The 27,497-nt window shown below is 42.2% G+C and overlaps 1 protein-coding gene across 1 annotated transcript in view; it reads left to right on the top strand.

Annotated features, from left to right (window-relative positions):
• LOC111147246 (cyclin dependent kinase 6) overlaps window positions 1-13,843 on the top strand; it is a 230,870-nt gene extending 217,027 nt beyond the window's left edge. Inside the window, exons 5-7 of the mRNA XM_022503169.1 lie at window positions 1,517-1,567; window positions 7,268-7,403; window positions 12,783-13,843. Of these exons, the coding sequence (XP_022358877.1) occupies window positions 1,517-1,567; window positions 7,268-7,403; window positions 12,783-12,929 (334 nt within the window). The 3' untranslated portion in view covers window positions 12,930-13,843. The remainder of the gene's footprint in view (window positions 1-1,516; window positions 1,568-7,267; window positions 7,404-12,782) is intronic.
• Window positions 13,844-27,497: the final 13,654 nt, after the last annotated feature.

The raw sequence follows: 27,497 nt of genomic DNA, 5'->3' as shown, positions 1-27,497 counted from the left end.
AAAAATTTAGAAGGGCCATAATACAGTAAGTATATGGAAGGAATAGAGAACTTCCATCAAGTCTGGTGAATTGCTTTGTTCCTTGTTAGAGCAGGGGAAGAAGTTAAAGACACTTGGACATTGGCAAAGCAGTCTGAGTACAGAAGCACGCAGGCACCTGCTTGCGAGACGCTGGGTTCTCTATAAAGTGCTCTTCACGTGGTCTCTGCACTGTTTCACCCCAGAGGCTCAGCTGTAGGGGCTGTCTGTGAGTGTGGAGAATGCTAGTAACCAAAAGAAACGTATTATGATATAATGATGAAGCAGATAGGCTTTGGGGCAAGGCGGACCTGGTTTGAATTTTAAGTCTGCATTTTATTTGTCCTTCAGTAAGTCATGAAACATCTCCAATCCTATCTGCTCATCAGAAAATAGGGGTGATAATAATACTACCTTGCCCCTGAAATTTTTGTGAGAATTAAATGAGATAATGTTTGGGAAGCACATGGCATCACGTCAGGTTCAACATTAGTGTTCTAGAAATAACAGCTGTTAAGATTCCATTGTTTGGCTTTTCTAAAATTGATATATAATATTTATATTTATAATTAATACATAACATTTTAAAAACATGGTTTCTGGTAAGAGGCTACAGACATTTTTTTAAAGCACATTACTGTTGAAAAATATCGGTCGGTCATTGAGCAGGGGATTAGGAAACATTTCCACATGTGCCACAGGAAAATATTAAATAAAATATTTATTAACCACTCACTAGGCCAAAGATTAGGGGCAAAGCACTAGGTAAAGCACAAGGCCAAAAGCTAAGGGCAAACCTAGAGGTTTGCCCTCAAGGGGTATTGATCCACTTGGGAAAGTGCCAAAAACATCACCAAGTGAGCTCATTGAATTACCAGTTAAATGTTCAATGTAGACACTGAGGGCTGTGTGTTCACGGTAGCCTCTGAAGCCTGGAGTGATGGCTAAGTACCATAATGCTGTGAGAAAGGAAGGTGATAAAATTAGAAAAATGGGTCCTGAGGTAATGTCACACTGCAGGATCAGGACCCCTGGAGAGAGAGGTTCGCCCTGAGGAAGTCCTGCGATAGCAGAGGGGTGAGGAAAGGGTGCTCAGAGAAGAAGTTTCCAAGTTTCCAAGTTTCCAACAAGCCCACGTACCACACGCTCCAGACCAGAACAGTGATGTGTTCTACGCTATCAGGAAGTTGGGTAGGGCTTTGAAACCGAGGCCTGTATCTCCCTAATGACACTGCCGTTGCAGTGAGTGTGAATAGAATACCCACCACGGTGATAAAACCGGGGAGTCAGGGACCCGCAGATACTGATGAGAGATCCTTACCGTGAAGTCAAATGCAAGAAAAACCTTCACTGTCCAAAAGAAAGGTGTCTCGCTTCTTTACACCTTCCTCACCCTTGAAGAATGTTTTGCTTCCTGTGACCAGTGGTATCATGACCAATATGACTGAATGGTAACTTGAGAAAATTCCCTGTTTAATATGTATCTTTATTCTTGTAGGCCTCTTTTTCGGGGAAGTTCAGATGTCGATCAGCTTGGAAAAATCTTGGAGTAAGTAGTAACTGTAATTTTACATCAACATCCGTAGCATTAAAGCAATCGCAGTGCCTTTCGTCTGACATTCATAATAAACGTTTATCTCTTGTCTTTCCTCCCCCACACTGCCCCCTCAGTCGGTGTTACTATTTGTGTGGTGAGTGGGGACATGGCAGACATGCTGTTTTACGCAGAGCCCATCATGATGTGTGGCCTAACATAGAAGCTCTGGAAGGTTATATGTTGCTCGTGTGGATCTTTTCCAGGATCCTCCTTCTCCACTTGACTGAGCTCCATTTCTTGAGTTCAGATGTATTGTCTGCTTGGGGCTATATCCCATGCATCCACCATCCGAGGTGGGGTGCTTGGTTGCCTGGTAACCCATCCTTGCCCTCTGGGCTTCCCGTCCCCATTGAGCATCCCCATTGAGTCATCTGGATTGGTTTTGCATTGTTTTGTTTCGGTTGGTTGGTACTGGTGCACTCCGCAAGCCATCTTTCTTTTGAGCACCGACACAGAAAATGAGACTTCTAGGTACTAACCGTATGTTTGTTGCTAAATTCTGTGCGATCTTGAGAAAATCATTTAAAATGCTGTGTAAAGTGCATACATGATGCCTGGTACATAGTGAATGCTTTTAAAATGGTAGCTGTGTTTATAATTCATCATTAATTGTTTAACCTTTTTGTTCGTTAACTTCTTCACCTGAATAATGAAACTTTGGACGTAAATTCTAAGATCCTTTCTTGCGCTCAAATTCTTTGGATCTAATTGTCTGTTACTTAGCTCAATGATTTGCAGAGTTCTATTCGTGTCTACATGTTTGTGCCTGTGGGAGTATGGATGCTTTCATGTTTCTAGAATGTTAAGAAGGGGCTTTTCCTCTCAGAAAGCATGAAGTATGTGCACTTCCCAAGCCCCATCAGATCGGAGTGAAGAAAAAAGTGGGAGTTCCAGAGCCAAAAATAGCCCCAATCATTGGTCCTTAACATTTTTGTAGGAATTCCAGTGATCTTTATGAAATTTTCAGTCCATAAAACTGGTGAAAAATACCCGTAAAGAAACTAATTATATGTTAACGCTATCTCCTGGAGCATGATTGCCTAAAATAGTTGGAATAAACCTGGAATCTCAATTTGTTCTTCTAGTGACTGGAAAGCTCCACTAGACTTAGTGATGATGCCAGTCCGCTGCTGAATCACACCCCGTGGCTTTAAGGCCTGAAACATATTTGCTGGTGTTACTGTGTGGGGGCTTCCCTGGCCCAGGGCAGCTGCCAAGACTCCCGCTCCTCCCCCTCCTCCTCCTGCCACTTCATAAGATGGACAGATTCAGGACAAAACTCATGTTCTCTCTGCTTCTGGATGTCAACTTCTGTGCTCATAAAGTGATGAACCCCTCTCTAGTCTTCCCCATCACTGTTGAATGTAGTTTGTGTGCAGTGTGAACTTGAAGCAGGAACCGGGAAAGTCAGACACATCAGTGACTCTGTTAAAAGGAAAAGTGATCTTGACGGCACCCAGCTTGCCAGACCTTAAACCCGTCACTGCCTTTCCCTTACGGACATCACCTGGGCGTTCTGTCTGCCCCTAGCCCTGGGCTCTGTGGACTTGTTAGCCTTGTTAGTGCCCCTTCATATCTGAAGCCAGGGAGATGGCCTCTGACAAACATGTTTGACCTTGCTCCCAAGGGAAAGCCAGTCCCCCATGTGGCAAAGGCCTGAGACCCTAGGTTGACAGCAAATAAGAAGCCGTGAAGTTCTCTAGGCCTTATGCCTTCAGCATTTCCTTCTTGGTTTCTGGCACTGTTTGCTGAGATTATGTTCTGTTTACTCTGCATTTGTTACTTTGGCATAAAGAAAAGGGACAATGCTGCACCCTAGTGTCATTTCTAAAGGACTTGAAAAATGATTTCTGTCCCCGCTGCCATTTATAGATTTTGTGCTGTCAGTCTTTATAGTACAAATGTCAACTTTTAAGGCTTATATTCAACTGTCCAAATACTGAAATTTGATGCAAGCACTTTTTAATGGACCTATCAGAGTCTCACAACATTCATATATGGGCCATTAAAGTTCATACTCGGTATTAAAGGGATTTTTTTTTTTTTAAGGAAAGCCACATTCACATTCTCTTACGGGGAGGACTGTTTCTGCATTTAGAAAGATTTATACTTCAAAGAACAGCAAGTACTTTGAAAGTGAAACTGAATGCTGTGAGCTTGTGACATTTTAGAGCATTTTTCAGAGCAGAGTCATAGTTAAATGGAAACAAAATATTGGCTTTGGAATAAGGAGAGCTGGGTTCCCTCGCATTCCTGATCTGTGGCTGAACTCACTGTGGATTGATACATTTCACTCATCCCTTCCTTTCTACATCTATAAAAAGGAAGTAATAATGACCTTTGTGTCTTAGGAGGTCATTATGGGATCAGAGGAGGCAACAGATTTAGAAATACTTTTGAAAGTTATTATATAGCCAGCTAGCTGCACATGTAACCACACATACATGTACACACAGAGGCACTCTGCTTTGCTCTTGGCCTTCAGCTGCCCATATCACCTGGTTTATTTCAATATATTTGAAAAGATTTTAAATTATTACTAAGAATTTTTATAATTGATTTCTAGATGACTGGTGATGATATGCAGAAAATATATAAAAATAGCTGAAAAGCTAAAAATGAAGCAAATAAAGTTCTTTCATTAGCATTCTCTTCTTCCTCTACCTTTCCCATTCTTTCCAAGCATATATATATATATATATATATATATATATATATCCTTTCATAATTAATAGTGGTATCTTTTTTCTTTCTATTCTTACTCTAGATCTTGCTGTTCAGCAAATTTGTGTATTGCCCAAGTTGTCATTTCCCTTCACTTGTTCTGGTAGCTGTGTCCATGAGTCTATCTTTATTTGCCTCAACACCATAGCTCTCCCAGCTTGTCCAACAGAGGTGGGATTACAGTGTCTTTTCCTGGGTACCCACTGACAGGTGCAATTACAATACAGGTGTCTGCTCTTCCCAGGTGAGGTCTGTGACCTGGGCTCTGTTGAGGGAAGGCAGGAGGAAAGAGAGCCTTGCAGAGAGCCTGTGATGTTCACCACCACATCTTCCTGAAACCTGGAAATCCATGCGGGAGAATACATCTCGACCTTTGTCCCAATGAGCACAGGCCAAGGAGAAGGTTCTGATGCAGGCTAGCACCATTTCTAACTGTAGTTAAAATAATTTGGTCAGGGGCACCTGGCTGGCTCAGTTGGTAGAGCATGCAACTCTTGATCTCAGGGTTGTAAGTTCGAGCCCCACATTGGGTGTAGAGATTACTTAAAAATAAAAGCTTAAAAAAAAAATGTGGTCAATTTGAATAGCCTTATATGCTGTCCATTACATTATAACTTCTCAGTTTGGAGTTAGAGCCTATAAGTGAGATACCTAAGTTCTTGCACCCCCTGATTTCCCTTGTTCAAACCTACTTACTATCTATACATAGACTTTGGGGTTTTTTTGAGATTTTATTTATTTATTTGAGAGAGAGTGAAAGTCAGAGAGATCACAGAGGGAGAGGGAGAAGCGGACTCGCCAATGAGGAGGGAGCTCGACTCAGGGCTGGATCCCAGGACCCTGAGATCATGACCTGAGCCAAAGGCGGATACTCAACCAAGTGACTTACCCAGGCACCCCTATATACATACACTTTAAATAATATCTCCATGGTGCAGGGGCATGTGGGTGGTTCAGTCCATTGAGCATCCCACTCTTGGTTTCCAGTGGGTCGTGATCTCGAAGTGGTGGACGTGGCCCCCCTTGTCACCCATCAGGCTCTGTGCTGAACATGGACTCTGCTTGTCACCACCCCTCAATTCATGTGAGCTATCTCTTTCAAATAAGTAAATAAAATCTTTTTTTTTTTTTAAAGATTTTACTTATTTATTTATTTGTCAGAGAGAGAGAGAGAGAACACAAGCAGGCAGAGCGGCAGGCAGAGGCAGAGAGAGAAGCAAGCTCCCCGCCGAGCAAGGAGCCTGACATAGGACTTGATCCCAGGACCCCGGGATCACAACCCGAGCCGAAGGCAGCAGCCCAACCAACTGAGCCACCCAGGCATCCCAATAAAATCTTCTTTTAAAAAAATCTCCATAGTGTATAAGTTGTATAAAGCCACTGACCTAATAACATTTCTGAAGAACCTCAAGTCACACATCAAGAGGACTCAAGTAGTTTGTATTTTTAGTGCGGTAGTGATACATTGCCTGTGCATTTTAGATTAATAACATTATTTGCCTCTTACAATAATAATAATGAGTGGGGCACCTGGGTGCCTCATTTGATTGGGCATCTGCCTTCATCTCAGCTTATGATCTTGGAGTCCTGGGATCCGGCCCCATGTCAGGCTCCTCGCTCATCAGGGGATTCTGCTGCTTCTTCCACTGCCCCTCCCCTTCTCATGCTCTCTCTCTCTCTCTCTCTCTCTCTCTGTCTCTCTCTGTCTCAAATCAGTAAAATCTTTAAAATAATAATGGGTAATGTTTTGATATTGACAAGTACTGTGTGTCAGGTACTGTGCTGTGCACTTCATATAAATTATCACTGTAAATTATGATTGTTAATAAATAAAGACACAGAAGGCTGTGAGGCTCACAGAAGTTAAGTAATTTGTCCTTACCTACCAATTAGTTGTACCCAGAATTTGAACCCAGTTCTGCCTTTTCCAAAACCTATGCTTTTTTTTTTATTCATTTTTCACATTTAAATATAGTTGACATACAATGCCCTGTACTGTTTCTGTATCACCTGATCCTCTCTCCATGTTTCTGACCCCAGAATAATTTTCGGGGGAAACATAAATGATACTGCCTTTATTTATTGCTTGCTCACTTAATACCACAAAATAGTTTCGTAGGGGCGCCTGGGTGGCTCAGTCGGTTAATCATCTAGCTCTTTATTTTGGCTCAGGTCATGATCTCAGGGTTGCAAAATCGAGCCCTGTGTCAGGCTGTGCTCAGCCCAGAGTCTGCTTGTCTCTCTCCCTCTGTTCCTCCCCCCACTTGCTCACTTGCTCTCTAAAATAAATAAAATCTTTTAAAACACAAAAATTAACTTTTTAATATAAAATATATATAAACTAAATTAATTTGATTTGAAATTAAATTATAAAATAGTGTTTGCCTAGCATAGGATTAACATACCTTTTTAGCCTCTTTTTGGTCTGATTCTGACGTATATAATTACTGTTCGGGGAATTATTCTTTAGCCCAAAGTGCAACCAAATTTATTTGTTAATGAGTCATGCTAGATGAGCATCATAAAAGCATGTCAATATGATCAGAACACAAAAAGCAATCTTGGGCATAAAGGAAAATAATGCCTGTGTGGGCCTCCTACTCTGTCAGTATGTCAGGACTTACTGGTAATAATACTGTTTTCTCTTTCTGCATCCCCTCATAAGTTTACTATGTGCCACCAGAGGATTCTCTTACCTCTTCCCAGTGAATTTTACAATGCTCCTGTGAGACGGTCCTCTACCCTGTGATCTCTGTATCACAGGAGGACAGAGATGACAGACTGGCCAGTAACATCAGTGAGGGACCCCCAGGATGCTGTGTACCCCATACCTGCCTCTCAGACTTCACCATCGTCTGGATTTCGGTGGGGAAATAGCTTCAGCATGGCAGCTAATGATGCTAATGTTCACACCTGGTTCTTTCGTAGCGTAATTGGACTCCCAGGAGAAGAAGACTGGCCTAGAGATGTTGCCCTTCCCAGGCAGGCATTTCACGCAAAAGCTCCTCAGCCGATTGAGAAGTTTGTAACAGATATTGATGAACAAGGCAAAGACCTACTTCTGGTAAGTTCACACGGTGCGGAGTTGGTCTGTGTGGTGCTGATGAGGGACGTGACCTGTCCACTGGGTGGTTCCCGGGGAGGTGGACGCAGCATTTGGTATCACATACCATAGCCACGCGGAGCAAGAGGCCACAACCTCTCTTCAGCTTTCATTTCCACACCGGCGGGAGCTGGTGGCCTCTGATTCTGGAATATCTTCGCTTCCTGCAGAAAGAGAAAGAGTCTGATCCACACGCTTTTGATGGGCCGTCTTTAAATGTTCATTTGAACGCAGCCGCAGAAGCCTCTCGATTGATCTAGACACACGCTTTCCATAGGCAGTGAAGGTGGCATGCAGGTAGAAAATACCTCACCAAAAATAAGGACTCGTGTTCTGTTTGAGATTCAGACTCGTAATACTTGGCCTTACACATCCTTCCCTACACTCAGGGGACAGACCAGAGGTAGAGGAGTGGACCTGTTGAGCTACCCTTGGTGTTCAGAACCCAGTGAGTAATGAGTGTATCCTTTCCCTACTACTGACAACCTTTGATATCTCACCAAGAAAGTGCTCCTGGACCTGGAGGCACCAGGGCTCCGTTCTGCCGAAGCAGTCTAAATTTCCGATGCAGACCGACGAGTCTGTAGGCTTTGGTAGAAATGTTCTACTTTAGCTCTTCGTGGACACAGCCATTCATGGGCATGTTCGCAGAGCCATGGGGTCTCCCAGTGAAAGCCCTAATTCCATCTTTACCTGATGGCGGCTCGTTTTCCGGCTTACTCAGATTCCCTGCACTGCCACGTTACGGAGAAGGATGGCTTTATTCCCTAACACACTCACTAAGGACTTTGACTCACATCCTTAGAAATCAGTTATTATCATTAGAAAGGAGAATATAGTCCCCTGTACAGAGGCTCACTGTATGGACACACTTGCTGGCTCACCTGCTATTTAGGAAAATTTTTCCCAGGTTTCAGATAACAGACAAGTACTTGCATTACTTTAAGAAAAGGGGGTTTGATGGAATGTTTCATGTGGCCTGGCAGTGGAAAGCCGCCCAGAGTGTGAATGCTCTCTCAGTCCTGCTAAGAGCATCACCAGGTGTCTGCTTATCTCTGCCCTGCAGGCCTTTTCTCCCCCTCGCTGTCTCTTTTCGGTAGTACTGTCTGCTCCCCTTAGCTGTGCCGGGCCCTTTGACTTCAGAACTTCAGCCAACTCATGGATGCTTTGAGCTCTAACCTCCACTGCTCACATTTGTTCTGTATTTCCTACGTCGGATTCCTAAAAGGAAGAATGTGGCTGACACACCTCACCTTTTTGCCAAGCCATGATAAGAGTCGCTGCCTAGAGCCGAGTCACCATTCCTGGTCCAGTCAGCTCTGCCAGGAAGGGGTAGGGACGATGTGTTAGAAAAAACGGCCGCCATGGGCTTTCCTTTTCAGCAAGAACTTTGAATGGAATGCTCCTCTTAGAAGATTCTGGACACAGAATCACAATGATAGCCAATTTTAGTAGTGAAGCATCCCACTCCTTCAGCTACTGGGATACCCAGGGACAGCTCAGAGTATCTGTTAATTCCAACATCAGGACGAATCACCAAGAGGAACTTAAAATGTAAAGATAGCAGACAATGCCCCAGGCTCATTCAGTGTCTCCCACTAGTGGTGGCTTTCCAAGTCATACGACACACGAGTGCTCAACTAGAGAAGTAGCAGACAGAGAAGAAAAAGGCACAAAGAGACTACCAGAGACACAAGGCAGAGGGTGACAGTGAGTGTCAGCAGAGATTAGAAAAAACAAAGGAACAAGAAGCAGCCCCAGTGACATCAGGACTAGAAGAAACATAAGGGTAAAACATAATAATTCACGGGCATTCCAGGAGAGGGCGGCCCAGGACTTCAAAGCTTAGAACGCCTGAAAGATCTCACTGTTTCCTGCTAGAGGGAGACAGGGGAGGACTATATGGAGCAGAAGAAAGAGAGCCATCCGGTACCAGAGAGGCAGCTGAGACCCCAGCCATATTTGTTGCCTCTTTTCAAAGTGATTTAGTAAGGATGAAAGAGGGAAAGGTATTTCCAAAAGTTGTTTCATTTAAGAAACAGCATTTGAGTTTTAGCACTCTGAGAATTGTCCTTTATTTTATCTGAAAACAAGGCTGACACTCTAGTGTCTCAGCCGTGTACGGATGGATGTCTGCCTTGGTGTTTACAAATGTTCTTACACACGTAAGTAGTGCACAGTCATAAGACCATTCAGGGGGATGATTATTTTTAACATCCAAAAGCTACCCATCTTTACAAGTTTTGTCCCCTTCATCGTGGTTAACTTGAGAGGCTGGGTACTTATTCCAAGTATGAAGCTCTTACTGAAAAAAGTTTCTTTTGTCGAACTGTTTTCAGAGCCTTGAGGCACATATTAGGAGACAAGGGTTTTCCTTGGATTAGTATGCTTTTGCTGCATAACATACAACCCAAAAATCTCCCTAGCATACAGCAGTAAGCATTTATTTCTTGCTTACGGGTCTGCAGATTGGCAGAGACCGCTGTGCTGCGGCCTATGAGTCAAGGCCAATGAGACAAGTGTTCTCCATGTGTCTCATTCTGGGCCCCAGACAAGAGGGCCTTTAGGTCCCTGGGGCATGTTTTTCTCATAATAGAAGATGGATGCTCCCATAAGGGCAAGCAGAAACACATGATGGCCCCAGTGGCCTAGGCTTGGAAGGCACCCTGCTGCTTCTGTCCACGTTCCATTGGCCAAAGTAAGTTACATGGCCAAGGCCAACTCTAATAGAAGAAAGAATACTTCTCCCATGAAGGGAGGGATGGAAAGAAGGAGGATACATGTCGAAAAATGATCCCGTCCGTCACAGTAGTCAATTCTTGACTAAATAGCAGTTCCAGAAGTTCATTTCATCAGTTATTTGGCAAGTAAATTAGATTTTCTTGGAGAAACAATATTCTTACACAAGACTTTGAATTAATTCTCAAGTCTTCTAAGTTCTCTGTTGAGGTAGAACAGTGATGGAACTTAGCCACCATGTCTATCAATGTTTTTGTAGGACTTAAGTATTAAGACTTCCAATTTGGGGCACCTGGGTGGCTCAGTCAGTTGAGCGTCTGCCTTCGGCTCAGGTCATGATTCCAGGGTCCTGGGATGGAGCCCCAAATTGGGCTCACTACTTGGCAGGGAGTCTGCCTCACCCTCTCCTTCTGCCCCTCCCAGACCATTGCGCTCGCGTGTGCGGGTACACGCTCTCTCTCTCTGTCTCTCCCTCCCTCTCAAATAAATAAATAAAATCGTTTAAAAAAGAAAGAGAAACTTCCAACTTGAGATTCTCACACACTTCCACATTAGGCTAAGGAGTTCTCCTCTCCACCCTCTTCCCTGCTCTAAGCCATCAGGATAGCTGTGGGGATGGGCTTCCTCCCACACAGTCCTCTAGGGACATGTCTCTCTATCTTGAACATGTTCCCACAACTTTTTTTTTCTTCGTCCCTATGTCCTGGGGATTAAACTGGCTGCTTCCTTTTCTAATGTCACTACCTAATTTTCTCCTTCCTGGACTCTGGGGAAGAGAAAACTCAGGCTCAAGGATTTTGCCCCTGCTCTTCTGTCATGAGGGAATTCAGCCCATGTAAAACTTCTCTTAGATGTTTATTGCTATTAGAGACAGTAGGACCATTCTAGCAACAAGCTCCTTCCTCTGCTTGCCCTTTGGCCCTTTTGTTTTCAGGAGACATTGTGAGAAACCGCCATCCACGGACTGGTGGGGAGCTCAGCTTAATTAAGATTTCAGGAGACCCAAAAATTTGCCTGGAATTACATATAGAATTTTCGAGGTCAGTGGTATTCAACAGAATGTTAGAGAGGGTCCTAATCTAGTCAGGACGTGACTGAGACTCTGAGCTCCTCGAGAGCAAAAACCCAGGTTAAATGGAAGAGGTCAGCGTAACCATGGTAATGTGAAGTCTTTAGATGACAGATAGGACTGAAACTGACAGACATTTCAGGTCCCCAGCTCACTGCAGTGTGCACTGCATCACACGGATGGGGAAGCCGGTAGGGTTTTTCTGCTCCTTGTGTGTTCCTGGGTGATGGGTGGGTCTGACTCATCCTTCACTAGTGCTGCCCACCTGCTAGGTGCTGTGGAGGTGTTGGCGGAAAGACAGGAAGAGGATTTGAAGGACACCCAGGGTTGGAGTGGAAATGGAGCTGAGGTTAGAGAAACGCTCTGCCTGCTTGATGGTGAATTGGCTGTTGGGGAGTAGAGATTGCTGCTCCAGAGGTTGGCGTTCCCCCGCTTTGACCTTCTGCCTGCACTTGGGCTGACAGCCCGGAATAGAGTTCGGCACCAGAACTGAACCTGGAGGATGGTCCAGCCCTGGGGCAGAGTCCATGGCTGGCTGGTGGATTGAGAAAAGTTGGTCCTAGGTGTTGGCCCTTACTTGCCCCCTCCTTAATAGAGAACATCTTTATTTCCTGGTTTAAAATGGGTTTCCTTTTTTGTTTCTTCTGTTGTTGGTTTGGTTTAGTTTTGATTATAGAAATATGTCAGAAACTGTTAAAGATTAATTAGCCTTTTACCCCTGAGCAAGGTAACCCCCCTTCCATTCCTGACTCATCAGTAAACCTTGGGGGAGGGTAAAAAGTTTAAAAGCTTAGTCCTGACTGTAGCACTAAGTTGGCTAGCATTAGAAGAATCACTATCTAAATAAAGTTGTATACATACTACAATAATAATAGTATATTTTAAAGGATACGGTGTGGGTTGAAGGGAAAGCCTGGGGAGGTAACAGTCCACAGGCAACCCAAAAGCTGTTGCCTTTTCCCGAAGGGCAAATATATATATATTGAGGTCATATATAAGACGGCTGTGTCTATACATTTTGTTTAGTGACCCTTTTTTTTTTTGTTTTTTAAACTTTATCTGAGAGAGCGCAAAAGCAGGAGAGATCACAGAGGGAGAGGGAGATTCAGACTCACCGCTGGGCAGGGAGCCCAATGTGGGACTCAATCCCAAAACCCTGAGATCATGACCTGAGCCGAAGGCAGACACTTAGCCAACTGAGCCACCCGGGCACCCCCGTATTTATTTTAGAGAGAGAAAGAGAGAGCAAGCAGGAGCAGGAGGCGGGGGGAGAGAATCCCAAGCAGACTCCCTACTACGCATGAAGCCCGATGAAGGGCTCCGTCTCACCACCGTGAGATCATGACCTAAGCCGAAACCAAGAGACCTCAGCCAACTGAGCGCCCCAGGCGCCCCGTAGTGTCCCTTGAAGTAGATGCTCGTTCTCTTTCTAGACACACTTAATTCATGTAGTGAATACACGTGTAACTGTCTAAACATATTATTTAGATGGACATGTTTTACATCAATCAATGATTCTTTCTTTATCACAGAAGTGCTTAACATTCAATCCAGCCAAAAGAATATCAGCCTACAGTGCCCTGTCTCACCCATACTTCCATGACCTGGAGAGGCGCAAGGAGAACCTGGACGCCCGTCTGCCGCCCAACCAGAACAGCTCAGACATGAACACAGCCTAAGGCCTCTGCTGCTGCCTTGTGCTGATCACCTGGAGAACACCCCTGGTGGCTGATGCCACCCCCTCCCTCACCCTGAGTAAGCCCCAGCAGAGCTGCTGAGGATCACTGGCTGGGGACCTTCTAGTTGCCGTCTTCTGGACAGGCTCTGCTTCTCCATGGAAACCGCTTAGTTTACTGTTTTGAAATCAATGCAAGAGTGATTGCAGCTTTATGTTCATTCGTTTGTTTGTCTGTCTGTTTGTTTTGAGAACCTGGAAAAATTCCAGAAGAAGAGAAGCTGCTGACCAATTGTGCTGCCATTTCATTTTTCTAACCTTGAATGCTGCCAGTGTGAAGTGAGCAATCCAGGCACAGCTGAGTTATGATGTAATCTCTCTGCAGCTGCCCCAGCCTGATTCGGTACTTTTGAGTGAGAGTGTGTGTGCATGCACGCGCGCGCGCGCGTGTGTGTTTGTGTGTGTGATTCTTGTTCTCTTAAAGTGTTACTTTCTGTAAACAACAAGAAGAATTGAATTTGAAAGACTCAAAGTGACCTATAAATAACAGGTTTCTGTTGACTACAGGTGATTTATCAGAATGGGCTTCTTGAATTAGAAAGTTGAGCCCAGGTCCTCGGAATTCATGGTCAAAAGCAGTAAATTTGCTAGCATTAAAAGGTTCACTATCTAGATGAGGTTTTATACACACAACAAAAGGAAAAAAAATACTGGTATCTTTTAAGAGACCTGTTTTTTAAAGCATACATTCTAGTTACTCTTCAAAAAAAGCTGAATTTACTCAGTATAAGTCCATTTTAACTTGTATTATATGCTTTTATTGTTTCTTTTGAAAAATACCCTATAAGCTTTTTCTTACTTGCTATAGATTAAGGGAGTGCACCTCAAATAGGTAAAACTGTCAAAAAAAAAAAAAAATTAGAGAAAGCCTTTATTTCCTGATTTGAAATCTATTTCCTTCTTGGGCTTTGTTGTTACTTTATTTTACTCTTGATTTTAGAAATATGTCAGAAACTGTATGCTATCTTGGTGTGGAGAGTAGTTCTTCCTGACCAGAGACAGGAATACCATTTAAGTTTTCCCTATTACACTGTACGTTTTCTACCATGCACTGCCTTGTTTGCAAAGTGTCCATCTTATCTATCCCCCAGGACCTCTAATATTTAGTACTACCATTACATAACTGATAACAGATTGCCCACACTTTTCACAAACACCTCCTGCTTGCTTGCTTTCAGTGAACCTTTTGTGAATACTTAGATTCAGATTGTGGCTTATGGCTCCGATTTCGCGATCCTAACAGGGTCCCCCCAGTATGTCCTCGTTCTGATGCAATCTTCCTACCTGGCATTCATTGTTGTTATCTAGGCAGTGAGTAGAGGACTGGTTCTTCTCTTATCACCAGCACATAGATTGCTTTAAACTGTTACTTAGTGTTTTACAATTTTTTTAGAATTATATTGTCAGTTAGAATCAGAGGGAATGTCTTGAACTATTTTTTAGAAATATGTATTTACTCTGTAAAATGATCTTTTCTCCATCCCCCAGGCTGTGCTTGTTCCTAGTTCCTTGTGCCTACCCCTACTCTCTGCAGAGCCAGCCCGACCTGGGTGGGCATTGTGAACAGCTTTATTTTTTTCTCTTGCCGTTTTCTCTACTGTTCTTTCTGTTCCAGTGTCCTCTCTGCCTTATATGTGATTAGTGCTCAAAGACACAGAGATGAAGCATCTTTCTGGAAATTTAGCTGTCTTTGCTTTCTGACTCATGACTTGAGTGCGTGCAACAGTTAGACTATGTTTAGAGTTAGGGTTTCAGAAAATGAACATTGCTTCCCTCAGTAGAAAATGTTTCAGATGATGTTTATATGTTGTCAAGCCTTCCTGAATTCTTCACAGCTCAGTGTTTCTATACTACCATCTTGAGCAAGAAAAAAATTAGAAGACTTTTCTCCTGGAAAGCTTTTTGCGGTGGGAATTACTCTTTTTTAATATATACATTGTTCAACGTTTTTCTAACTCAGTAACTTGAAGGGCAGGAAGATTTGTCTAAAACCGGATACAAAATGAGAAGATGGGCCATATGACTGTTTTACGCTTTCTTCGTTGTTCACAATATTGATTATGCTTTGTTATCCCTTATAAATGCTTGAGATATAACGAATCTAGAGCATGGGGGGTGGGGGGGCGATGTCTCCCCTGGAACAGTGAGCTCTGCTTTTCCTTTGATGGCAGGTCAAAATACCAAGACATTTTTGCTGGGTCCTAGACAATTGAATTTTAAAACTCACTGCAGATTCATCATGTGCTTTTTGTTTCGCATTCACGATTAGAGTGGACATAACTTGACTCTGCTTTTTTAAGTTTTTCCTAAGTTCTCTCAAGAAAAATGCAGCTGTTCTAAACTGGAATTTTTCAGCATTCTTGAGAATTTTAAACAAGTAGAGAGCCCCACTTTATTTCTAGCATATACTTTTGGTTCATTTCTTGGTAGTGTTTATTAAAAAAAAAAAAAAGCACAAACAGTTTCAGCATTGGATACTTGCAGATTATCCTCCAAGAGGCAGGAGGAGGAGGCACTTAGGCCTCTCTGAAATTTCAGAGTCTGACCCCAGCTTTTCCATGCATACTTCTTGGGAGTTGAGTGATTACCCTCTTGCTTTATGTCTTGTATATCTGGCCTACCCGTTCTCGAATGCATATCCCACAGAAGCACCCTTAGCATTAGGGCACCTGGACACATATAGCAGCATAGGACCTGACTGAATACAGCTTATTCTTCTGTGACATATGGTTTCAAAGGTCTTTGCCAAAAGTGAAGGTGTGGTTAGCTGCAAAGGCCACACTGCCCCAGAGATATACTGAAGCCGCTTATAACAATAAAAATCTGGGGTCAGATTGAAAATCACGTTCGCATTTCATAAGAGAAATGGTGCTGGCGTGTGGCTGCTGGTTTCTACATGACAGTTGTTCTGGTGGTCCAGGCACTGTGGGAACTGTGGTGTGGGCTGGAATTCTAACAGTCCCACTGAAGAATAAAAGAGACACCTGTCCGTTTCAGCATCATAAGCTATCATGTGGCAAAGGTAATAAGGCCTTAATCTTCTAACCTTAAAAACATAACTTCCAAGAGCTTTTAAGAACCCAGTGCCTTGGTGCCTCCCACTTTTGTCTCTCCTTTAAAGTGGACAGGAACCCAAGAAGCAAAGAACCTGTTTTGGACAAGAGCTCCGAGCCATTTTATCCCTCTCTATTCTCATGATTTTGTCTCAGGAATCGCACACTAGGAATGGCACACTTTTCATTTAGCCCATTGTGTCTTATGGAAAAATAGTTCAAAGTATTTACCTCAGAGTAGAATCTCTACCTTTTGTTTTAAGTAAAAATGAAAATTTCAGAACGCATGGGATATCATAAAGAGAATTTGTACCCCTTACTAAAGATTTTATCTTTAGTTTGATGACTCCAGAATGTGGTACTATCCATCTTGGAAAAAAACCTAAATAGTACCAAACATTGTGAACCTTTAATTATGTATTAAAATTGAGCTTTTAACTACAGCTGCTTCTCTTAAAAGTGGTGCCTATTAAAGTCAATAATGTAATCCTCATTCCTTTATGGAAATTAAAATCATGTAAGCTTCTAATATAAACATTAAAATTCTGCTCTTCAAATAATTGCTTCTTACAAGTGACAACTGGACTATTTGTATGATAAGCACACAAGAGAGTATCTAACATTTTCCAAAAGCAGGCTTTTGTTGCATCATCAGGTCTAAGAAAGAGTAATAGTAAAAGTTAACAAGCCACTGTAATTACTTAATTGTGTTACTACAGAAACTATAGAATATTTACCTTGGAAAGAAAATGTTGAAACATTATAAATTCTGAGGTATTGATAGAATTCAGAAGAATGCATGTTTTACATTGTGACACGTTAAAACAGTGTCTTTATTAAATAAAAATAAAAATGTGACGTGATTTCAAAATCTTTAAAAGTCCTAAAACAGTGGACAATGGATAGAGGAAATTCAGAAAAAAGTGAAGGTTTTCAAAAAAGGGTAGTTTCAAAGTTAGATATATTTTGAAGGATAGATATTAACAAATATATTGTAAGAATTTATATTACAGTCACCTGGCAACTATGAAATCGATATGTTCTAAAACATGTCTTACAGAAAAGCTGTTCCAAAGCAGTTGCCATTTCAAATGTCAGCCTGAAGAAACTAAACTACCTATACTCCTTTCTTAGTTTGTGGGAGGAAGCAGCTACGAGAAGCTACACTTCTTATACAAGCCTAAGAGTGTTCGTTGTAAGAAATACATATACATACTAAATTTTAAAAAGGCACATTTCCTGTGCCACCAGGATTTTTTTGAAAAACTGAAGCCCAAATCATGTGCATCCAGTACAATTCAGATGTATAACTAGAAATGTAGCTACGTGCTCCTTCCCCACCATGGAGAAACTTCTCAAGGCTACCCAAAAGCCTGTCCAGCAACGTGAGCCCCCAGATAATTAACAGTGGTGTTTTCCTCCATAAGCACAAGAAAACAGCATTTTCATTTCTTATCCATGCAGTTTTCAACCTCTTTGTGTTACATACCTATATCTCAAGCATTTCTAACTTGTACTTTTTCAGAAAATAAACCACAAGATTCCTCTGGCCTTTTCTATCTTCTGATGTTTGTATACAGCAGATATGTAAAAGAGGAGGGGTCTGATTTTTTTTTTTCTCAGTTGTTTGTTTGTCTTAATGAAGTATGAATCAGCTTTTTCAAAATGTTTTCTATTTCTTAGCATTCCCAGGGAGTTTAGATAAATGCATGAACTTCCATCAACATATTTATGTTTCCTTTAATACTGGTGCTCGGGCCTTCAAGAAGAAAACAAGAGCCTCTTGAAAACTTATACAGGCTTTTTTTTTTTTTTTTTCCAAGCATCTACTTAAAGACTATTACAGCAATTTGAAGGTTGTAAGGTAGGAAAGGAAAACGATTTTTCTTGCAAATGTCTGTTTTAAATTTCACACTGTCCTAAGACATGGGCTTTCTTGTTTCATTCCAGTATATTCCACAAGGTGGCACTTTCCCGGGGGGTGGAATCTGAGCAAGGCTAAAGAGGTACTTAGCAAGACTTCATTCTAACTTTATTTTTCTGCACATATTTTACTCTTGCTTAGCACTTGTTTTTTGGGGGGGATGATTGACCTCGATATTTTAGTTGTTCGCTAGGTTCTGAACAATTGTCTGAAGGGGAGTTGTACTTGAGAGTGAATAATACACCCATTTTGATCACTTAAGTGCATAAAGAGAGCCAAGACATATTTTTCAAGAAGCATTTTTTTGAGGTACCTAATTACCTCACTCTTCTAGGTGCAGAAGTTACAAACATGGACAGGCTTAGTAGTTAAAAGGCAACACTCACCTGTGACCTGGATAGTTTTCTTAGGAGTTGAAAACTCCCGTGGCCTCAGCCAAAGTACCTGTACCCCCGTCTGGTGTTTTCCCATTTCCTACCATGGTGGTCTTTATACATTGATTAAAATTTTAAATCCTCATTTAGAAATCAGATGAGTAAAATAAGTAACATTGGTATTTAAATAGACAAAACGATTTTTTTCTGAAGAATTGGCCATGCTGAAACAGAGCCCTTATACACTAAAAGGCATGGTAATTTCATCACAAGTGTAAATTTACAAGAAGTGCAATTTTGTAAAAATCCTGTCCAAGCACATGAGCATAATAACCTAGGAGTATATTTACATAAATCTTTCATTTCTCCACTTGGGAAGTTCTTTGACAACTTTCTCTCTGTATCTATATAGAGATATACCCATACACTGCTATGTTTTAATTCACAGGTCTGCTCAGAGACTGATCATCCCCCAGATGATTTTAGGTAATTTTGGAAATCCTTTTCCTCAGTAAGTGTTACAGAAATTTAGGAGGAAGACAGTTATAGTACTTTTCAGAGTTGCCTTAGCACGGCAAAACAAAAGGCAGTTTACTCCTCCTGCGGGGCGGAAACTCCATAGTGCTTGCTTAACTTGCCTGCAGAGTAGCCGGCAGGCAAGTCTCACTAATACATTCTAAATCGAAACACCACACACACTAGGGGCTGGCCAGAGCTCTTTGGGGACTCGTCGGCCTCATCCCTCTGCTCAAAACCCCACCAAAGTAGAGTCCAATTTAAGCCTCTAAATGGAAAGCCGAATTCAGACCTCGAATTTGTTACCAGTTGGGCCAGTCTGAACTCTACTTGCTCGTGGTCAGCACTAGACGCCCACCTGAAACCCCCCCCCCCAGGGGACGCCGCGCGGTCACCCCGCCCCTTTGGCAGTCGAGTGGCAGTGGGCGGAGCTGGCTGGGACCTGAAACCTAGTACACACCCGGCGGGATACTGCCCGCGGTCCATGTGCCCTGCTGCTGTCTCAGAGGCATCTGTTCTGCAGTCCTAGGAAGTAGAATGTCCCTAGAAGCAAACGGGTGTCTTCTGTGCGTAAATAAAGTACAACACAATTCTTTGAAAGTTCGGGTATAGTAATAATAGTATAATAAAGAGATGCCGCTCTGTGTGAAGCATGTACTGGGCATCTCTCAGGCTCTAAGCTCAGCTTTTTTTTTTTTTTTTTAAAGAGAAGATGTATAATTACAGGAAAGATGTTTTTATTTTTTTATTTTCTATCATTCTACATATATGGTGGCAAAAGATATGCGTGGAAAAGTTTGTTTTGAAAATTTGTTTATTTTCTGCCTTGGCGAAAGCTCCTCACTCTCTAGTTTCTACTTTCTACTTTCCCTTTTTTTGGGGGGGTGGTGTCAAATAGCTAAGGGTAAATAAACCAATTATCTCATATAGTAGGTGATTTTCCTGTTTAGAGGACCTTGTGTATGAATTGTTTCATCAAGCAAGTAACTCCTTCTCTACCTTAGGACTTTGGATTGTCAAATACAGGTTTCCTTGATAAAGGGGGCACATAACTGTATATATTGCAGTAAGGACCTATGACTACAGCACTAAGGAGCGAGCACAGAGCCACACACAGTTACTTAATTTCTAACGCTCGTGGTTTCTGGCCAAATTCTGCTGACATGCTTAGGTTACAGTCCTGAAGATACCCATCGTACCCTTAACTTGAAAGTTTCTAATCTTAAGTTTTTTTGAAATGCAATAATATGTATTAGTTAGCAATACTTCTGTGATCACCAGCAACTTCTAATTTAACCTTGAAGTCTGAATAATGAAAATAGTTCCCAGCAGCAATACAGTTCTTGAACTGCCCTCCCCCACTACCAAGTACATTATATAGCTTCTCAGTTTGGTCCTGTGTTTGCAACAACGTCCACGTGAATATTACAGTTTCTCACTTATTTTGTATTCATGTGTTTTACTATGACCAATAGTAAATATATTAGTTAGTACTCGGGATGAATACTACCCCTAAAATCAGCACTTATCAAGGTGGAGAATTTCTATTTCAAGTTGTTCTACACTTGCATAAATTATTTCTATTATTATTCATGTATGTTATTTATTTCTGAATCACACTAGTCCTGTGAAGCTGAAAGGAGATGGCATTAGGTTTCGCATTTAATGTTCATTATCATGGTCTTGATGGAGCTAAGTAAATTAAAATTAGCCGAAGCCCCGAAAGCACTGCATGCATTTTAACATGATGAGTAGAATTCAAGTCTGTAGGGGTAGTGTTTTTGTGTCTAGGTGTTTTACCATTATGTAAAGGAATAAAGCAAAGGACTTTGTAGTTCTTTTGTCAGATAGGCTTATAGTATAGTGTGAAAATACAGCAAAAAAATTAAAACCAGATAGAAAAGCATCCGATACTGCCTTAATCTGGGAACTAGGCCAGACGGCCATCAGAGTAAGATGCCAGGCAGAGAGAGGTGCCTGGCTGGTGCCTTCTCATATCTGGCCTTGAGAAGCTTCCTCCCTGCGAGCTTGTGCCCTCACGGTTGTCCTGTGCGGTAGTGGGAACAGGTAGTAGCTGTTGCAGGGAGAACAGTGTGAGAGTTTCCTGTAGAAGCAAACTGTCAACTTGTGCCTTGGGGCTTCCAGAATGTGTCAGATGGAGAAATTCAAGTTTCTGCGCCGCAAGCAACTTGGTTTTGTACAGAAGCAGTTCAGTCTGGTAACAAATGCAAGGACTGCACGGACAGTCATCAACGGTGGTGTTAACAACCAGCAGTCCCCCAACACCTCAGAAGCTTGTGGCATTTCTGGTTATTTTAGGTTTTGATCTGAAGGTTCATTGGCAAGTGTTTGGTATAGAAGAGCAGTATGTGTTAAGAAAAGCACAATATTGGTTCCCATAGAGTGCAGATTAGATCTAGAGGGTTTTATAGGATTACCATGTCAGAGATGTGTCAGTGCATGTTTTCACTGTAAAGTGTATTAGTGTAGTGTTTCTGCATTCCCATAGGGCTTAGTTAAAGCTTTAGTCTAGGTTTTCAGCAAGGCTGTCCTACCCAGTAAGCTTTTTTTTTTTTAACTTTTATAATAGAAAATGCGATAAACGTAGAAAAAAAAATCTTAATTTGGACATTTGACCTGTTGGTTTCTGTGTTTGAAATCACCGTTCTGGAGATGTAGAGATTGTGCATGCGCATGTCAGATACTAATCTAGGCTGTGTGAACCAGCCCAGGATAACCAGTGTCCTCCCATCCCCTGCATCCTCCCTCCCTCCCGCTGAGGTGCTCCCTGCCCCCATCCGGCCTGTCTGCGTGGTGCTCTTTATCTTCTTCTGCCGCTCTTTGGGCGGTAGGGACATGATGAGAGGGAGGCTTCAGGCATCACAGGTGTGCCTGCTCGGGCTTGGCCACCACTATTACTTGACCTTTGGCTGGGCACGAAGTGTGCTCACAGCACCAATCCCAAATGCCCTCTGGCATGTTTGTGTGTATCTTAACTTCAAAACCAAGTCATCCTACAGAGCATTCAACTTTGGCTGTGGTACAAAGAAATGAAACAAGACTATAAACCACATTCCAGGCTGCTGTTTTCTGTCCATCTATAGGCCATAGTTTTACCGTATTTCTTCGTACTTGAAACTCATTCTGCTATTTTAATATCAGGGTACAAACTTACAAGGGTGCATGTTCCTTAAAGGTGCAAAATGACTCTCATTCCGTTTGCTCGAATCGCTACAGAATGCTGTTTTGGTGCTTTGTATTGAGCAGGTCAAAAAAGCGGTATGGAAATGACTGGAACACAGTCTTACGAGATTGTTGGCAGATGGCTTGGTATAGATAGCGCTTCTGCTCTTCTCTCCGTACGCAAGGTTGAGAGTTACCACACTGGCCTGTTGGGTTCACGTGGGTATCCTTTCTCACAGAGTACAGAAACCCTGTGCTCTCCCCAAATGTGGGTGTGCGCAGCTCTTTGAAAGCAGAGACCTTCCTATGTACCAGATCATTTAGCCCCCAAAGAGAAGTGGCCATGGGTGTAGATAGGAGCAGAAATGGGAGGGGCTCTCTTGATCTGGCAAGCGTCCCTCCATACAAAAAGCTCTCCTGGGACAAAAAAAAAAAAAAAAAAAGAAAAAGAAAAAAAAAGAAAGAAACCTTATCTATAAAGTTACTCCCTTCATAGCACCCTGAGCTAAATGATCTTGCTTCTTTCCCTTTAGGTAGATAAAAATACAGGTCAATTTATCTAGACTCTTCCCACCTGAAGAGGAAAATAGAAAAGTAGATTGTTTGTATCATGTAAGATATATAATCCAAGGACTACCCAAACTTATATTAAATCCCCCATCACTAGCAATCTGTTCTAAAAAGTAGCTCAAGTCAAAGATGTTTAAATGACCTGGACTGCCCGAGGTCAGGGGTAGTCATTCTAGCATGCACCTTCCTCTAGGACTCACTTGGAGAGGGACAGCTGCCAATGTTGACTCTGTTGCAATGGCAAAGGTAACATGTCAGAAAATTTAAAGGGTTGCAGATCACAAATCCTTTGGAAACTGGATGTCTTACTGGGTGCTAGAATGCAAATTTAGGTATTTATTGTTGGGTAATGGAATTCATTGTTTTTTAAGAATTAGTGTTGAAACGTCACTGTCCAGTTCATTGTTTTCACATATGCACAAGCTAAATTGAAGCAAAAAGAGAATGGTTTGTATATTTGTCATACCTTTTGTATTTCTTACAATAAAAATATTGGTAGCAAATAAAAATCATAAAAACAGCCATCTTAGACTGCTTTCTTGGGAATGAATTACTGTCATTGCTCTTTTTCTTTTTACTTAATGTAAAATGAATATAATTACAGTGAGTAAAGTAACTTATAATTAAATAGCAAGTTTTAGCAGAATGTGTTTAAAACTTTTGTTGTAAGAGACTCAATTTCAGGTTTCAGATGTTTTTAGAAACTAAATAGCGGCTCATTGAGCTTAAAGCCGCAGTAACAAATGTAAGCTCTTACTAGTTGATTATGCTGAATGCTGACAGCATAAAACCGAATAAAGCATGGCAGGCCTTTCCAAAGCTTCCAGATGGGGACCATGAAAAGGTTTGTGTAACCAGCTGCTGATAACCTGGAGATGAGCAAAGGGTTCACACTGGAAGTGGTACTTGAGTGCACTCAGCCAAAAATCAATGTCTCCCAAGCATACAAGCGGAAATACTGTGCATGTGCAATGCATGCAGTGATGTAAGCACAAGCAGTAAGATTGGTGAGGCCACCCCTGGGGCCGTGGTTGTTAACATCCAGGTCATAACCTACAGAAATAAATCCAGTCTCACCACAGGATCTGGTAGCCACGTGCACGAGTAGATGCACACATGTAGATATCGGGAACTTAGATCTCACGAAATGATGCTGAGTGCCTCACTTCTCTTTTCTCTTTTATTATCCTCGACTCTGAAAACACTGGTGGCAAGCCACTAAACTGATTTCACAACCGCACTAATAGGCGGTGACTTAATGTTTGAGAACAATTAGTAAGGGAAGGTGGGTATGTGTAGGGGTCTTGAGGTGATGCTGGAAAGGTTGAATATATAAAGGGATTTTGGAATCCCATATAAAGGGATTTGGAACCAGTGAAGGGTGTTAAAGAGGAAGACAGTTTCTATTAATGTGTGTTCCTCTTCGTTCAACTGCTTATATACTGACACAGGGTGATAAGCTGATATAGTATACAACGAATCAGAAGTGTTGCCGTCTGATACAGCCCTGTCTTCATGTATGATATCAGGTACCCTTTTAAGGTTTGTTTTAGAGAGCACACGTAAGTGTGGTGGGGGAGGGGGTGGTGGGACAGTGAGCGAGAGAGAGTCTTAGGCAGACTCCCCACTGAGCGCGGAGCCTTAACGCAGGCCTCCGTCCCAGGACCCTGAGCTGAAATCAGAAGTCAGCCGTTTCATTGATGGAGCTACCCAGGCGCTCTGATACCAGGTATTTTTTAATTAGTCCTCCAGAATTCCCGGAGGAGCTCTCATTAGGACTTGCCTTAATTTTGTTTAACAGGCCCTAAATTACATTTTAAAATTTGCATGAAATATTCAGGGGGGATAATACAGAAAATCAAGATGATGATGGCTGGCTCAGTGGGAAGAGCATGTGACTCTTGATCCTGGGGTCATGAGTTCAGGCCCAACATGGGAATGTAGAGATTACTTCAATAAATAAAACCTCAAAAAAAATTTTTAAAAAAGAAATTGAAAGTTTTTAGTTTAAGGCATAACTACACGTATTTCTACAAACCGTGGGCATCTGCAGTCAGGTTTGACTAGACCATTTACATCAAAGCAGCGTACAGAACGATCCTTCACTTGGTCCCTAGCTATCTCTGCTATTCTAACTTAGAACATTCCATAAAAAGGCCAAAGGCCTTTGCCACTGATTTTGCCCTTATAAGTGTCGGCCCAGTTTTCCTGCTCTCTAGGGAAGAACTCATGGCAGGGATGGGCCCCAGGAGGTCATACTTGTTCTACAAATGCCCCTTTTTTTTGGATGTAGCAAATGGAACAACCATCATATCCCATGGCATGTGGAACCAAGAGACAGTGTGTCCATCTCTTAGATGTCTGCAAGTGCTACCTGTAAACTCAGAGCTGCAGATAGGTGTTTTTCTTGCTGTGTGCACAGGGGATCCTGAGGTGCTGGCCCAGGGAGGGAGATGGTAATGTGCAGAGGCTGAAGCCAGATAGCTTTCTGACTCGTCTTCTCCAGGCTTGGGAACTCCCCATATCCTTATAATGAAGTCTGTCTCTAGCTTCTTCTTTTTTTCCTCCATTGAACTTAGGTAGCTTGGGGAAATTTCTGTCAATTGCTGCAGAAGTCCTAGTACAGCTCCCTCTCCCCTCTACCAGTACTATAGCTTGAGGCCGCTGCTCTGCACTGTAATTAATTTCAAGCTATTGGAAAGCTAAGTGCAGGGGCGCCTGGGTGGCTCAGTAGTTGGGTGTCTGCCTTTGGCTCAGGTTGTGTTCCTGGGGTCCTGGGATTGGGCTCCCTGCTCATCAGGAAGCCTGCTTCTCTCTCTCCCACTCCCCCTGCTTGTGTTCCTTCTCTCATTGTCCCCCTGACAGATAAATAAATAAAATCTTAAGAAGAAAAGAGAGGGGCACCTGGGTGGCTCCGTGGGTTAAAGCCTCTGCCTTCAGCTCGGGTCATGATCCTAGGGTCCTGGGATCGAGCCCCACATCGGGCTCTCTGCTCCGCAGGGAGCCTGCTTCCTCCTCTCTCTTTCTCTTCCTGCCTCTCCGCCTACTTGTGATCTCTGTCAAATAAATAAATAAAATCTTTAAAAAAAAAAAAAAAGAAGAAAAGAGAGAAAGAAAAGCAAAGCTAAACTAAGTGCAAGAGTAGTGTCCTTATTTAACTGTGGGTAAAAACAATGCTAGGGGAGCCTGCACTTTTCAAATGGGAATTCCCAGAAACCTGGAGTATACAGGGGGGAGAGAATACGAAGCCACAGATAAAAAGATATACTTTCTTCAAGCATCAATTTTGCTTAAAAGAGAAAAATGGTTTTCATTGAAGAAAGACGCTTTTTTAAGTACATAAATGGTGGAACAAATGCAAAATTCAAACTTTTTAAGTAATATAGAGGCCTTCAAAGACATTTTGTGACTTCAGTAACTGCACAGAACCACCACATCACCAGACACCACCCCCGTTACAATTCACTCCTGCAGAACATCTTCGAGAAGTACTGCATCCGTATAGAGGAGACATGAGCACTGGGAATGAAGTCTTGGTATTCTAAATCCTGTACTTCTGTGATCTCCAGGAATCCTCCTTGGAAAATGACATCTATTATGACAGTGTATTCAGAAAGCTGATAAAGTCAAGTTTACTCATATTCTCTCAACACCTACTGGCCTCAGCTTTCAAACAGCACCTGATGCAAAGAGGCAAAAGTGTCCAGAGTGATGGTTTGTGACAATAGACCCTCCCTCCTGCCTGTAGGGTGTCTCTGTGATACAGTGTTATTTAACTGTGGGTGCAGCAAAAATGGCTCTCTGAAGAGGAGATGGGAGGCAATTAACATTCAAAGAGCCATCCTCCAAGTGCTAGATATTCGGACATGCCTTACAAATACAATCTTATTTCTTCAAGTCGTTCTCTCCAAGTCAGAAGTAGATGGTGGTGTCAGCTTCAAACAGTCCTAAAATAAGGTTGCACACAACAGATAAGAAAGAAATGGGGTTGGGGCACCTGGGTGGCTCAGTCGGTTAAGCAGCCAACTCTCAGTTTCAGCTCAGATCATGATCTCAGGATCATGAAATTGAGCCCTGCCTGGGGCTCTGTGCTCATAGGGGAGTCTGCCTGAGATTCTTTCCCTTCCTCTCTCTCTGCCCCTCCTCCTGCTCATGGTTGATCTCTCTTAATCAAGTCTTTTTTTTTTTTTTAATGTGATTGGATGCTCTAGGGTCTAGAGGAGTCTAAAACTGAGTGGAGGTTCAATAGTGTTGAATGAATGAGTGACTGAGTCAGACAATTTATGTGTAACTTACATGTTGACTATAAAATATCTAAAAATACAAAAACTAAAGAAAACGTGTTATTTGAAATCCTACTACCTAGATAAAACTACAGTTAATATATTGATAAATAATTCCTACATATCTAGCTTTACAAAGACACATGTTAGATACATGAATATTATTTTATACCACAGAAATGAACTGTGCCCACCCTTCAATAAGTTATGCTTTGGGGTCATTTATTTGCTTTACATAATATCCTGGATGATTTGTCATTTCAATAAGTACAAATTTACATCACTATGTAGTATGGCTGCATAGTGTGTATGCCGTTGTGTAAAAGAACTATAATTTACTTAGCAGATCCCCTGCTGATAGACATTTCTCCCCAGCCCACCCAGTTTGTTCAGTATATGAAATACTGTTTCCAGGAGCAGTACTCTGTGAATGCATCTATTTGAGCATGTCAGTTAGATGTACATCCTCTATCGGTCACTGGAAACTCACTCACTCACTCACTCAGCATTTACTGAACCTTTACTCTGTTCCAGGCAATGAGAGAGAAGCTGCTAAAACATCTCTAAGATTTTGACTTGAGCAGTTGGAAAGATCAAATTACCATTGAC

This window comes from Enhydra lutris, unplaced genomic scaffold (assembly GCF_002288905.1).
Source record: "Enhydra lutris kenyoni isolate GAN:26980312 unplaced genomic scaffold, ASM228890v2 scaffoldscaffold16, whole genome shotgun sequence".
In the NCBI taxonomy this organism is placed as follows: domain Eukaryota; kingdom Metazoa; phylum Chordata; class Mammalia; order Carnivora; family Mustelidae; genus Enhydra; species Enhydra lutris.
The sequence above is the reverse complement of the archived record's forward strand: the minus strand, read 5'-3'. Positions and strand labels throughout refer to the sequence as shown.